The following is a 15,714-nucleotide window of genomic DNA, read 5'->3' as shown; positions in this document are numbered from 1 at the left end:
AACAATCATACTTCACTGAAATGATATATCCCAATGCAACCTTCAAATGAAGGTTGGAATGGGGGAAGAGAAACTTAATGAGCCTAGTTAAGGTCATTAATAAGGAAAAGGACTTGCTTTGAATTTAAACAATTAAAAAAGTGTCTCCCTTATTATGCCATTTTAATCTGCAAAAAATTACCTCAAGACTTATAAGGGCATTAAAAATAAACTTTTATTAATTGATTATTTGTTCCTACTTAACATTTGAAATCTTTCTTTTCACTCGGAAGCAACTCTCACCGCTTTAAAATATTTTTTTTCCCCAGTTTGTTTCTCTATTACAAATTTAAGAAATCCCAAGTGAACAGGACCACAATTACTCTTAAAGTGGCAACACCTGTTTGATTTTAGGTGCTGCTAGCAGGTTGAAAAGTGAGAGTGGTTTATTATACTTATAATAAAAAAAAACTAACTGATAACCTAACAGCTAAGAAAACAAAGTATATCCTCCACTTTTTTTTACAGACAAATATATTCTTAATAGTATTTTAAAATAACCAGGAAACAAAGTTTCATTATAATTTATCCTTTGTGATATAGTTGTTTTACCAGTTATCACTCCCTTGGAAAGGTTTGGTTTCAAATACTACTGATGAGTGGAGGAATTTCGCAGATCTCTTCATTTGGTGTGGCAATTGGCTGGTTTTACAGTAGAGAGTAAAACTTCTCCAAATAAGATATGGAATTTTCTTCCTGCTAACACGCGTGCCTACAGAACAAGTTGCACAGATATGTATCCATGCCACAACTTGCATTTCATCATTGCTTGGCCATCTCACTCTCCAAACCTTAATTCTTGTGGATTCTGGTTATGGGGATGGCTGAAGGGCAGTGTTTATAAATCGACAACATGGTCTAGACATTCTCTGTTCCAAATTTCACCAATCTTGATTTGCCATCTGCAAGCAGTCATGCAGACTGCCATTCAATCATAACCACTCTAAATTTTTTTTAGTGTGGTTATGATTGAATGTATTTATGTATATAAATGTATGTACTTAATTGACTGTGTGTACTTAATTCAAAGCCAATGTTTTTTACTAAGCAACAAATAGGAGTCAGCAAATAAGCAGTATAATGTGAAAAATCAGAGTGGAACAAAATCTGAAACATACTACCTGGTATACTCAGCTGTGAAATATACATTTTTGTACTAATTCGCTAGAATTTTAATTCTTGTGTGCATGTTGTTGTTGTTATCTGGTTTTAAGGAGTATTAGCAACTAAGGCCATATTGCTCCGGGAATATGCAGTGGTCATTCCCTGACCTTTCCACATCCTCCGTATTTGGTGATGACGGGCTCGAACCCTGGTCTAATCAAGAAGCGTGTGCTACGCACTGCTGCTCCTTCCCACCTGGCTACAGAGGCGCCTTGTGTGCATGTGCTCCACCTCTTAAGTGAGGAGACCCACAATAATACTGCTGTATATTATTTGAATATTAAGTAAAAAAAAAAGAATTTTAATTAGGTTTAAAGAACTTTAATTAGGCTGGCATTTTATCAAATTGAGCACAGGACACTAATCAAAATTGTGAGGGCTAGCCCCATTGCTACATTCATGACAAGGCTGAGAAGGAGGATTCATTATTAGTAATCCATTAGTAGTATATTAGTAGTAAAATTCCATTACATAATGGAAGAGAAGTTAGGTTTCTGACCATCCAAAATTTACCAATGAAAGAATATAAAAGGGTTTGGTAGTATTTTATAAGTTTCTTTTGTTTTTATTGTACATCAGCATCTTAAGCCACATGCCAGTGTATTATGATAACTTAGAATAACTCATGAGAATGAACACCATTGACTAAGATTGACTAAATATATCCAGAGATAAAAAAAGAATTCCTCCAGTTTCTGAAGAATTTGAAACAACTCTCCAAAAAAGCTAGTGACAAAACCACTAAACTGTTATGGAAGACCACCAAAAATAACCTATATTTCAGGAATATAACCTCTATTACAAGACCTTGCTTTAAATCACAGAATAAAAATCTAAAAGTAAACATCCACATCATGAGATTTATATTTAGGTTAATCATACATATGAAATCACTCTAATATCCCAGAAGTTACCTTCCACATCGGAGATGATGTAGTAATGTAAGCAAACAATAAATAAGAAATCTAATGCATAAAACAAGTAACACTATGACACAAGAATAAAATTATATGGAAACTTAATCGAGGATGCGATATACTGCAAAATTAAAGAGTAACAATACAGTGTATTCAGTGACAAAATTTTTAATAACTAAGTATGGAGCTTTCAGGTAAACGAATCCCTTCTTCAGCAAAAGACGTATATAATATTAACAAAATATAGACGTTAGAGATAGAATTAAAATAAAATAAATACCAAGTGAGTCGAGCATGCCCTAATGCACACGTGGCTGTGTGATTGAACATTATTCACTAGATTGGTGTTCATTGTTGGTGCACAGACGAGTGCGGGTTTGCTGCCAGCGCTTGTTAAGTTTCAAGACTGTTGATTCCAAGATAGGGCGTAGCCTCATACCCTTGCAGTCATTCAAGGCTTTTGGACAACATGATACATTCAACGATTCTAGCCAAAGGCGGTGACAGAAGTGTCGGGATTGGTCGATCACTTCACAATCGCGTCTGGGGTTAAGGTCATGATGTGTTGAACAGAAATGTTCCACGATTGCTGAGTGGTCAGTGTCATCTAGGCGAATCGATCTGTCATGTTCTGCAAGGCAATCCTGAAGGCATCTAGGGCTCTCCCCTATATAGCAACTGCCGAAATCATTGCAAGTTACGTGATATACTACTCCACTATGTAAGAGAGGGGTGATGGAAGTCTCTGTAGTCTCTAGTCCACCTAGACTAGAGACTATAAAATAAATCTAAAAGATACAGGAAAGTTAATTTGAGTTGTTAGTTTGACTTCCATTTTTTAAATAAAAGTCAAAGAGAACTAAAGTGAATATTATTTGGCATATATATATGTATGGAAGAGTAGATTTTGAAGTGCCTCCCATGCCTATATACTACCATTTGGACTCCAATTTGGCATGATCTATGGCAATCATGTGTACAGCTAGAGATTTGGGGGGGGGGGGTATTACTTCTTCCATACCTCTCCGATGTCCATGATGATGGCAACAAGATTATTTACATATCTAGAAACATTCTGTATGGCTGCACTCTATCTAGTAATCAGTTTACAGGTTTCATCTGATGATGAACTATAATTGAAAAATAAATATAAACTAAATTTCTAAAAATTTATATTGAAAAATATAAGCTCATTATGCTAGAATGTTAACAAGAAGTTTACCTTAACAGAAAAAATTACTGTTAGTATTTTGAAAGTGCTAATACATTGTCACTATCATACTAGCAATATTTTTAAATAGCACCCTATTTTGATTTCTTGTGGTTGTTTTCCTAAAATCCATGTGTGAATTGGCAACATTTATCTTTATGCACAATATTAAGTTGTTTTTTTTAAATATATTTCTTTATTTGACTATTTTTTAATTAATAAAGTAGTTTAGAGCATATTTCTCAATCTATTTTAATTAATAATATAGTCCACCTAAAATTCAAAAAATTTCATGCAGTCCACAGAATAAATACATAAAATACAACAGAAAAGAGTTGATCATTGTATAAAAATGAAATATAACATATAATGTACCTATAATTTGACATTAGATACCATGCAGTTCCTACAGAGATCTGAATTTTATAATGGCAAAAATGTATACAAAGGCACTGAAAGAAACTGAGAGTATATAAATTTGGAATTCTGAAGACCAGAAGTTATTCTAACAGATGTCAAGAGGCAAATCGGTGTCACAGAGCTTGAACAGAAGTCCAAAGCCACTTTCAAAAATGTTTAAACACATATTAGAATAAAAAAATAATAATAATTAAATCCTGAGATTTAATTATACTGTACCTTAGAGTTCATAATTTAAAATATCATAATAAGGTTTCAGCTGTTAAGAAAATGAATGAAAAGAGTAAAAGAAAATAAGCTGGAAATGTTTGCCAATTAAGATAATTTAAAAGTACTAATATAACTATATAATGAAAACAAAGTAGTCAAAGCATTTTACTCAAGGCTAAAAATAAAACTTACTTGAATTAATTTATCAATTTTCAATACATCTAAATGCAGACCAACTGGTGGCTTCCCTGCCCTGCAAAACAAATTAAAATTACTAAAAATTTAACTTAGAAATCAATATGTAAGGGTTATTTTATTATTATTATTATTAATAGCCATATGGTGCAAGGAAGCCTGAGACTTATGCTGCACCAGGAAAAATAAAAAGGTCCTAAATTACCCTGAGAGAGAGAGAGAGAGAGAGAGAGAGAGAGAGAGAGAGAGAGAGAGAGAGAGAGAGAGAGAGAGAGAGAAGTTGAAGGTAATCACCAAGAAAGAGAAGAATGATGATATTTGTTCAATTAAGACTTTTTTTGTCAATTAAAACATTTTGGGTAGGATATGTGATATGGAGACAGACATGCTCAAACCAACATGTCAGCTCATAACAAGACCTACTTCATTTTATTATAGTTGTGTAATTTCCATATATATTTCAAATACATCCAATATAGATCAGTATACTCCAATTCAAAAAACTGAATCAGGCAGGGCATGCTGATCTTAAAATTTTGTTTAAGCATTTGTTACACTATTGAAGAGTGTTTATGCCTGAACTGAAGTTCAAACTTCATAGTATGCAGTGAAAGTGTTCCCACTGTTCAGGAGATAAAAAATGTTGATTTCAGATTTCTAGAAGGTAACCATTTTCTTTGACCAATGTAATCTTTTGATAATTAGATTTGAAAGAACCTGATGCCAACATTAAATCAAAGTAGCATGCTGAAACCCTTGAACTGTCCGCCTCACAGCATCAAATTCAAATGAGTGTGACATTTGACAAAAGGAATCATCTTGCTTCATGATAATGCATGCCCATAGGATGCCAATTCAATTCAGGTCTTCCTATAAAAAGATGTATTAGGAGACACTTAAACAGCCTGCATGCAGTCCAAATTTGTAACCACATAATTCCACATGTTTAGTCTACTTAAACAAGCTTTACTGTAAGTGGTAGCCAAAGCTGCTCTTCTTATGCAGAATTGGATATGGAGACATGCATTTCTTATTCATTGCCATGTATTGCTACTTAATGTACTGGTCTCATATTATTGAAACACCTTCACTACAACACATGCATATAATCAAGTTCATGAATTTTTCTTTATTATACAATAATTAATAGATATTTCTGGAATTTAGAGTGGAGAAATCAAAGAAAGCATTTTCAAAAACAGTTAACAGCCTGGGAGTTTCAACTGTGTGGATGGAGCAGATGAGAAACAGCACGAATTGCTGAAATACTGTCCAAAGTCTAATTGACTCTGTGCTCCTAACTCAAGGCTAAAGAAACTTCTGAACATCAACTGAAGTGACAGTTACCAGAATTGTTAACTTTATTTTTAATACTATATATAGATTTGGATACATGTTCTCTACATAATTAGAACAGTGTTCTTAAATAATTACACTTGAGAGGAATAATATATCAAAACAATTTTAATTCCTCATCAGAAAAATTTCCATTTGTAAAACTATATGGAGATCTTTTGAATACTTTTTTGAGACTGCCATCAACCATATATTTCAAATCATTAACACTGAGTAAAAATTCAAATATAGCAAGTTAACTTTTAAAAAAATATTAGTAACAGTTAATTAGTACTAATTAACTGTTACTAATAAGGCATTAATCAATAATTTAAAAAAAAGTTTTTAAAAATACCATATATTCTGGCATATGTGTTGACTTCTACTTTGTCACCTTGCAAATACAAGTTTAATAATATAGTTACTGTATAAGCTAATCTTAATCATTTTTCATATCTGACATGGTGGTAATTACAGTCAAAATCAGTATTAAGAATCCCTCTCTACCTTTTATTTCTGTTCTTTCTTTTAGTGTGACATTTTATTACACTGCACAATAACTGCAAAGAAAGCAGTAAGAGTACAGTGCAGTTCAGTACACCCATAAGGTGACAAACACCAAAACCTACAGGAATAGATGATGATGGGATACTGATGCTATATATGTGTTCATGGGAAGCTATGATTATGTAACTGAGCCATCCCTTGTTGCCTAGTTAGTACTGTGCTACAAATTTCTTTCTATGTAAACAATGCCTCAATTTAGAAGTGTGTTTGCTATAAAAAATTGAGAATCTCCAAAATTTACTTTTTTTTGTGGAAAAAAAAAAAAAAAACACAACCATCTCTCAGTGAATTTCATGAACTGTTTCATTTAATGAAGCAGATGAACAAATTCTTTGGTTTTAAAAGGTGAACAACAATTTATATTTGTGTAAAATATACATGTAATACATTGTAAGTAGTGGTATTATTTTGTGTCTTTCTAACCCTAAATGAGCTTTAATTCTAGCTTAGGATTTTATATTTGGCATATAAATCAACCTTAAATTTTTCAACTTTTTTTTAGTGCTTTAAAGGCTGACTTATATGCCAGATTATACAGTAATTCTGCATTAGCATTAATTGCTGGATTTTGTGTAAAAAGTGTTTTTCCTATAATTTTTACCCTAGAGGGTTGCTATAATAGATCGAAAGACTGGGACATCAGGACTGAAAAGGAACGGGGATGGACAGTATGTTGAAATTAATGTCATTGAATCAGCTCTTTATAACATGTCATCTGATACTGAAATAGAATTCTATTCAAGTGATGCAGATTCTGAATCTCATCCAAATACATCCGTTGATAATAGAACACTACAACAGATGCCAGTGTTACTTGGAGTGATGATTCTTGACAGATGAAATCCATTTACTAAGAACAAGTAGCACCACAGAAGTGGTGCTACTTGTTCCAGAGCACCACAGAAGCACCCCAAGGCATGAATAAAGGACACTTGCAAATATAAGTGGAAACGAATGTGTTAACATAAGCATCTGTGTCTCCTGCTAATTTATATTCATCCCAAGCATATTTATTCTTTGGTACTAGTCTCATATTCATTTGGCATCCTTTAGGTAAATATCTTTTAGTTGGAATAAAAAGCTTAATAGTTTCTATGATGACTTTTCCTGGACATGTTCCATTTAGCATTTGCTAAATCCCAATATCAGTTAATCCCACTGAAAAGAATTTAAAAACAGTCTAAGACCAGTGGAGTAAAAGGAATTTTGCTTTTGCAACATTCCTTTCCTTCTCTTCAAATTAATCCCACACTGATGCACTAGGGTTGTTGCTAACTGGTGTTTTCTTTATGTGAAGATTCCTAATGCATGAAGAGTCACTGCTGTTAACACTGGTCTCTACAGATTTTGATGTTTCAAATTTCACGGTGTTTCTGGGTATACTTTTAGTGCTAATTCTAAAAATCCAAACTATTTTTATGTATCATATACAACTTTTTAAAAAACAACTGTTTTCTTAGAAACACGTTTCATGTATATGTAATATGTATATACTTCATAACTGACAGGTATAGATGCGACTATATCATGTCGAGACCTGTACATCTATCTATGTTCGACTTAATACAGCAGATCGCCGCCTTGTCGTTCCCATTTTCCAAAGTCGCTGGACGTGGGCATCTTCAGCTTTCAAATTTCTCTTTCTCATGGCTGATAGTGCACTTTCCTTCCATGTTTTTCTAGGGTGTCCTCGCCTTCTCTTCCCTTGTGGTATCCACTTATGTATAATTTTAGACCATCTCACTTCATTCAAGTGCAGCAGATGTTCTAACCATCTCAATCTCCTATTTTCTATTCGTTCTATAACATCTTCATCTGTGTGCATACGTCTTCTTATTTCCTCATTCGTTATCCTCTCTAGCCTAGAAACCCTAGCACCTCGACATAGTTACTCCATCTCTAGGGCTCTAAGCTTCTTTTTGTCACCCTCTTTCAGTGTACACACCTCACATCTGTAGCAAAATACTGATTCCACTAACAACTGCCCAATATGTTTTTTAGTTCTACGGGAGATATTGTTGTCCCACCATATTGAGTTTAGGGCATTAAGAATCTTCCTACTTTGACGAATTCTTGTGTAAACTTCCTCTTTTCCCAATCCTTCTTTAGTTAATCTACACCCAAGATATTTAAAAAAAGTCAACAGGTTTTAGATGTATAGGCTGTAACTTCATCAGGATGTTCCGCTGTGCTTAGGTATTCTGTCTTTGTAAAATTGATATTGAGATCCCATTGGTCATATGTAAGATGCAATTTTCTCAACATGTATTCTACATCATAAGCTTCTTGTGCAATGATAACCTGACCACTGGCAAAATTTAGACTCAAAAGTCTAAATTAATGACAGGTATCCAAAGATACCTGTCATTAATTGGTACTCCCATTCAATAACAGCTTCTTTTCCATTCACATTCCAAGAAAACATTAAACAATAAAGGTGATAGGCTACTTCTTGTCTCAGTCCCTTTGTTGGATAGATTGGGTTAGATAAAGTATTCCCAACTTTAATATATGCCATGTTGTTATTGTACAATTCCCTAATCAGTTCCACAAGCTCTGGATCAACCGACATATTTTGAAGGGCTTTTCAGAATTCCTTTCTTGGAAAGGAGTCATAAGCCTTTTCTAAATCGATGAAGGCAAAGAAGGTATCTTTATTCTTTGCTTTTCTTTTCTCCACCAGCTGTTGTAGACAGCTGGTGAAGAAAAGAAAAGCTCAAGAAAAGTCAGGACACTCTTATGTGGACAAGCTATTCTACAGCTTGTCCACATAAGATCAACCTAAATCCACCTTGTTCTTCACTTATCTTATCCTTTACCTCCTCTCGTAATTTTAACTGAAGAACTTTAGAGTATAGTCTGGACATAGCGCAATTAACACTTAAGCCTCTATAGTTCCCCTGATCCAGCTTATTTCCTTTTTTATATATGGATGAAATATAACTTATTTTCCATTCATTTGGAGTTTTCCTTAGCTGTGTACATCACTGACTGACAGGTATAGATGTGACCAGATCATGTCGAGACTGTACATTAGCTAACTGGTATATGCTTCTAACATGATTTTCATATTCTTTCTCTGATAATGGCAGCTTGTGATTGTGGGAACAATCCAAATAATTTCGTTACATTCGTGGTTAATATGTTTGGCAAAACAAAGGCAGAATATAATATTGTTTGTGAAAAATGTATATGCTACGTATTTGGAAATTAAATTATGTGATCAAGATAAAAGTTGGGACCTCAAAAAGTATGCCATTTGTACAGAACATGTGATTGTGGAAATGTAAAAAGAAAGCCATGGCCCTTGCCATTTTCATGGCATAAATAGAACCTTGGGATCACATTAGTTCTGTAAATGTGAAGAACAAACAGAGCATTGTGTACCCCAACATTATTTCAAATGCAAGGCCAGCACCAAACAGACCTGAACTGCCAGTACCAGGCCCCCCCCCCCCCAGTTGTTCTTGGACATTAGCATTAGTAGAGGCATTTGATGCAAGAAAGCAAGCTTATGCAGCATCAGCCAAAAAAAAAATAAAAAATAACCACTTCCACTTCACCCCTCTGTTCGTTCGAAATACCTGTCCAGCTGAGCCTTAAACTTATTTAGACTATCAACTTCCACGACAAGCAATGGAAGTCTGTTCCACCTACCAACCACCTGCTGGCTAAAGGCAAATTTCCGCACATCTATCCTACATCTGTCTTTCCTCAATTTGAACTTATGCCCTCTCAGGTGATTATTCTGAGCAAGGGGAAGAATTCCATCAGCATTGAGCATGCTCAAACCATTCAAGGCTTTGTACACCTCTATCAGATCACCTCGCTGGTGCCTAGTCTCTAGACACTGTAATTCGCAAAACTTAAGCCTTTCTTTGTAAGAGCACCCCTTTGTTCCATTCACTAATCTTGTTGCTCTTCTCTGTACTCGTTCCAGCAGCTCAGCTCTACATCCTTCTTGAAATGAGGCCTCCAGGCCTGTATACAGTACTCTAGGTGTGGCCTGACCATTGCCTTATACAAGGGAATAATCACCTCCTTATCCCTGCTGGAAAAATTCCTATATATCATTGACAATACACAATGAGCTACTCTTGCAGCCCGTCTGCACTGCTCAGAGAACTTCATATCTGCCTGCACAACCACCCCCAGGTCCCTTTCATTCTCTACCACTGTCAGTGTAGTACCACAGAGTTGATACGTTGCTCTGGGGTTGCTGTTTCCCATATGTAGTACTTTACATTTGTCAATGTTAAACTTCATTTGCCACCTCTCAGCCCATCTGCTCAACCTTTCCAGATCCTGTTGCAGCAGCATAGTGTCAGTAGTGTCCTTGACAACCCTGCCAACATTCGTATCGTCTGCAAACTTGGACATTAAGCTTGATATACCATCATCAATATCATTTATAAATACAGAGAACAATAAAGGACCCAATACTGAACCCTGAGAGACTCCACTAATAACATTAGTCCACGATGAGCAGTGTCCATTGATTACCACTCTCTGTCTTCTCCCCCTCAACCACCCCTTTATCCATAGCAGCAATCTGCTTCCAATACCACACTGCTCCAATTTGTGCAGCAGTCTTCCATGTGCAACAGTATCAAAAGCCTTTCTAAGATCCAAGTATATAATATCAAAGTTATTCCCTGCATCCAGTTCTTTTGTAACTGCATCATAGTATCCAATCAAATTGGTCAGGCAAGACTTCCCCTTAACAAAACCATGCTGTGTCCGAGCTATAACTGAAGTCTTGTCTAGATGATCCTACATTGCTTCTTTAACCAGTGCCTCCATTAATTTTCCGGGAACAGAAGTTAAACTCACAGGTCTATAATTACTTGTGTCAGCCTTTGATCCTCCCTTGTGAATTGGGGTGACATATGCACATCTCCAGTCCATGGGTACCTCCCCTGAATCCAAGGAAGCTCTCATAATTATGGCTAAGGGTTTTAACTTCCTTTGCTGCCTCCTTTAATATAACAGGATAGATCCCATCCACCCCAGGTGCCTTTCTTGTGTTTATCTTCAACAATTTCTCCTCCACTTTACTCTCAGTTATTACAAGATTCTCTAGCTTACATATGCCATTCAGAACGCAAATCTGACATTTGCAATCTAGAGGATTATATAAACTATTGTGATGACCACAGCTGTTTACAAAGCAAACCTGATGATCATGAGAGAGATTTAAATCTACACAAAAGGTGCTGAGCTTTTAGGTTAAGACTGAAATCCAAGAATTTTCCAGCCCCAGGAAGTAATTTCATGGTGTAGACATTGTGATAAAAAATTGGTTTCCTATTTTTCTGAAGTGAGCTCAATAATATTTCTGCATTTATGAACATACTTATAATTTTCTACACAACCAAAAGAGTAGATGCTAGTCATAACTCAATGATGCGAAGTGTGAAAGAAATTCTCCTTCATAATGGAAACAAGTATGCACCTATTCTTGTAGCCCATTTGGCACATTTAACAGAAAACTGAAAATCTTGAGCTATTTTAGAGAAAAAATTCAGTGCAAAGAGCATAGTTTTAAAATCTCCATCTATTGTGTGGAGACTAAAGTTATTGGTCTGGTATCTGGCCAACAACTTGATTACACAAAAATGCCTTGCTTTCTATGCAAGTGGGATAGTCTAACAAAAAGTGAACTTGGAAAGTGTGGCCACGAAGATAGTTTCTGACACCATGTTCAAAGAACATTAAAGACCACTAGTAGAAAGAAACAAAGTACTGTTACTTCCTCTGCATATAAAGCTAGGTTTAAAGAAACAGTTCATCTAAGCCACGAATAAAGAAGGAAATTGGTTCAAGTATGTCTGCACTAAATTCCCATTACTTGCATATGAAGAAATGAAAGTTGGAAGTTTTGCCAGACTCAAATCTTTAATCTGCTGCTAGACTCTAGTTGAAGGATCCTTGCATGAAACTGAAAGAAATGCAGCACATAATTGTTTGGGAAATGATAAATATCCAAATTATAAGATGCTGGAGAAGCTCAGAAAACTAGAATGAATGTGAGTATTAAGGTACACTTCCTGCACTCTCATCAATTATTTCTCAGAAAATTTAGGTAGTTTAAGTAAACAGCAGGGGAAAGATTTCATAAAGATATAAAAGAATTGGAAAAAAGCACCAAGAAAATGTTTTGTCAACACGATGGCCGATGGGGAAGTCAAAAGGCACAAGTCTAACCCAGTCTAGTATATAAGAAATCCAATTTGTGACTATCTATGCTTGATGGGCAGAGGGGGTAGTTAATTTTGGAATTTATCATGTCATAACTAAACATAATACTGCATATGGCATTAGTATATGAGCAGGTCTCATGTTTCATTGTACATTATTTTTTTCTTTTTCAAATTTTCCATTTATTTTCTTTTTTTTTTTTTGTAATATAAGGAATTTTGCCAAATTATACAAATAAATAAATCAAAATTCAAGTAAAATTCAGAGGAGGACCACCTATCAAAGCTGATAGATACCCTGGGACTATAGTAGTAGTAGATGCAAATGAGGAAAGAAAGCAAGCTTATGTAGCATCAGCCAAAAAAAAAAAAAAAGGAGTTGAATTTGATTTTTTTTTTTTTATTTGGGAAATATTAGCAAAATTCCTGCATATATCATTGACAATATCCCATGATCTTCTCTGGCAGCCTATCTGCATTGCTCAGAAAACTCCATATCTGACTGCACAATTACCTCAAGGTCTCTTTCATTCTCCACTACCCTGAATGTAGTAGGTTGGTTAGTTAGTTAGTTATTTGGTTTTTAGGAGCATTAGCAAGTAAGGCCATATTGCTCCGGGATATGCGGTGGTCATTCCCTGACCTTTCCGCATCCTCCGTATTTGGTGGTGATGGGCTCGAACCCCGGTCTCATCAAGAAGCGTGTGCTACACACTGCTGCTCCTTCCCACCTGGCTACAGAGGTGCCGAGTGTAGTAGGACACAGATGGTACGTTTCTCTGGGGTTACTGCTACTCATATGCAGTACTTTGCATTTGTCAATTTTAAACTTCAGTTGCCACTTCTCGGCCAATATGCCCAACTTTTCTAGATCTTGTTGAAGTAGCACACTGCTATTACTGTCATTAACAACCCTGCCAACCTTTTTGTATCATCTGCAAACTTGGACATTAAGCCTGATATACCTTCATCAATATCACTGATAAATATACAACACAACAGTGGGCCCAACACCGAACCCTGGAGGATTTCACTAATAACATTTGTCCATGAAGAGCAGTGTCCATTGATTACCACTCTGTCTTCTTCCACTCAACCATTCTTTAATCCAGTCCTGGCCAACCATAACCCGCAGGCCACATGCAGCCCTATGGTTGATTTTTATACTACTGACTACATCAGTGGGAAATCATTCACTAGGCAAGATAAATAACGAGAAATATAATACTAGACCACCTGTACTTTTTGAATCCCCACCACTCATTCCCTTCTTCGAACCGGAAACCTGCAGATGGAAGTAATTGATTCACAGTGCAACAATGAATTAAAACACATTCACGCCACAACATCAAAAATCAACTTTTACAAAACATACGTGACAGTGGAAAAGTATCCCAAATTAAGATTTTTTTGCACAAAAAATTGTGAGCCCCTTCGGATCCACATACGTTTGTGAAACTTTCTTTTCAAAAATGAAATTTAATAAAAGTAAATCTCGAGCGCTTCGATAACAAATCAATTAAGATGATGTGTTATTCAATAACAAATCAATTAAGATTTAATCTACTTCAATATTGATATTGAAGTAGATTAAAAAAAAAAATGAGTGACTGCAAAGAAAAGCAAATATCTCATTGATGTAGATATATAATAAAAATGAATGAATAAAATAAATTTTTATGGAATTTGATTTTTTATTTTTAAAACCTTCTTTTATTTAATGTGCAGCCCGCAGAAAATTTGTAGTTCATCAAGGTGGCCCACAGAACAATTTGGGTTGGCCAGGCCTGCTTTAATCCATTGTAGCAATTTGCCCTTAATACCATACTGCTTCAATTTGTACAGTAGTCTTCCATATGCAACAGTATCAAAAGCTTTCCTGAAATCCAAGTAAACGATATCAAAGTTATTTTTTGCATTCAGTTCCTTTGTAATCACATCTTAGTATCCAATCAAATTTGTAAGGCAAGACTTTCCCTTAACAAACCCATGCTGTGTCTGAATTATTACTGCAGTCTTGTCTAGATCCCCCCATCCCTCCTAAATGAGGCCTGAATATGCACTAAACTCCAGCTTAGCTTACTTTTATATTAGGGGTTAATGTTTTGTTGTATTTTTGTTTTATTTCCGATCCTGCGATTATGTTATTTAGTATATATACTTGGCTCAAAATCTACCAGTCAATCTTACTTGTTTATTGTTTTTTTTTTTTTAATTCATTATTACAAACTTTTTCATTTTATATAACAATTTCGTACTTAACTACACGCCAAATCTAAACCTTTAAATTTCTCTACTTTAAAAAAGACTCTTTCATTCATATAAAACAATCAACATACACAATGTATGATTATATGGGATGATTAATAAGCGACTGAAAAGTTTTTCAACGACTATACACTGGATGTTTTTTCCGTATGAGCCTCTTGATGGTTATAGGTCTCGGTCTCAGAAAGTAGAGGCATTCTATTCGACATGCACTTTAAGGAAACCCGAGGAGTTGTTAGCACCGGCGGATGGGGTTGGTATTGCTATCTGATAAAGTTGAACCTGTCTAAAGTTGAACGCGAATACACCTGTAAGTGTATTCGCGCATGGATGTAAATGAAAAACTATTTAATTACAGTTAAAGCAAACGAAACTTGCATCTGTCAATGCTTGATTTTAATCGACAAGACAATAGAATAAACACACACACAAACTGACATGCAATGCTGTTCAGTATTACGCAACTGATACTTTATATACTAGATATTTTATATATTAAAGTGCACCAAGTGCTACATACAATTTTTTTAAAATCTGCTTACCAGGATGGGACTTCGTAATGATTCGCCATATTTAAAACACTAGGTTAATAATAAACCTATTAATGCATAATTTCAGCTAGCTCAATTCCTGAAAACAAAACTTCCACTTATTACGGTGCACACTGTAACACTGGATTTCTGATTTAATAAGAAAAGATAATTCACTGTAGATTAAATTATCTAAATAAGTCCAGATCATAACGTACTAATTCAGTCCATCGAAATTTTTGCTTCCTAAAACGGAAAGCTAATTTGTAACACCAGGTGGAGCTAGATAGACTTTCGAGGAAAATCAGCAAATTTTCAAAACTTGCTCCACATGAGATCTCTGGCACCTAAAACACTGGCCCAGGCAAACAGACTGCAATCTCTGTCGGCTTAAGAGCAAATCTGGATCATTGACTCAAATAGTTATAACATGACAACTGATTCAGATGGAGGGAGACAAAATTGTTGGGAGCAATCAGTAATAAAACTTAACAACCCGACCGACGTTGCGGACATTCCTTGCTTGACAAAATTTCATAATAACAACACTTGAAAATTACAACCCGTCCCTCATCGTGCTTTTTTATAACGACACCTTAACATAATTTTTAGAAATTAAAAAAAAGACGTGCTACCTAATAATAGCGTCCCAAGCTGCA

General features: G+C 35.2%; 1 protein-coding gene across 2 annotated transcripts in view; it reads right to left on the bottom strand.

The window, feature by feature from the left end:
- Positions 1-15,281, bottom strand: part of NiPp1 (nuclear inhibitor of protein phosphatase 1) — an 82,478-nt gene extending 67,197 nt beyond the window's left edge. For both annotated transcript variants that reach the window (XM_090372119.1, XM_090372118.1), the window contains exons 1-2: positions 15,068-15,281; positions 4,153-4,213 (exon numbers count right to left, since the gene is read on the bottom strand). Coding sequence is in view for 1 of the 2 variants with exons in the window: in XM_090372118.1 (XP_090228244.1) it covers positions 4,153-4,213; positions 15,068-15,096 (90 nt within the window). In the remaining variant the exon portion in view is untranslated. The remainder of the gene's footprint in view (positions 1-4,152; positions 4,214-15,067) is intronic.
- Positions 15,282-15,714: the final 433 nt, after the last annotated feature.

Source organism: Mastigoproctus giganteus, chromosome 4, assembly GCF_048544385.1.
Source record: "Mastigoproctus giganteus isolate SK-2022 chromosome 4, ASM4854438v1, whole genome shotgun sequence".
Lineage (NCBI taxonomy): Eukaryota > Metazoa > Arthropoda > Arachnida > Uropygi > Thelyphonidae > Mastigoproctus > Mastigoproctus giganteus.
This window is presented reverse-complemented; position numbering and strand designations above follow the sequence as displayed.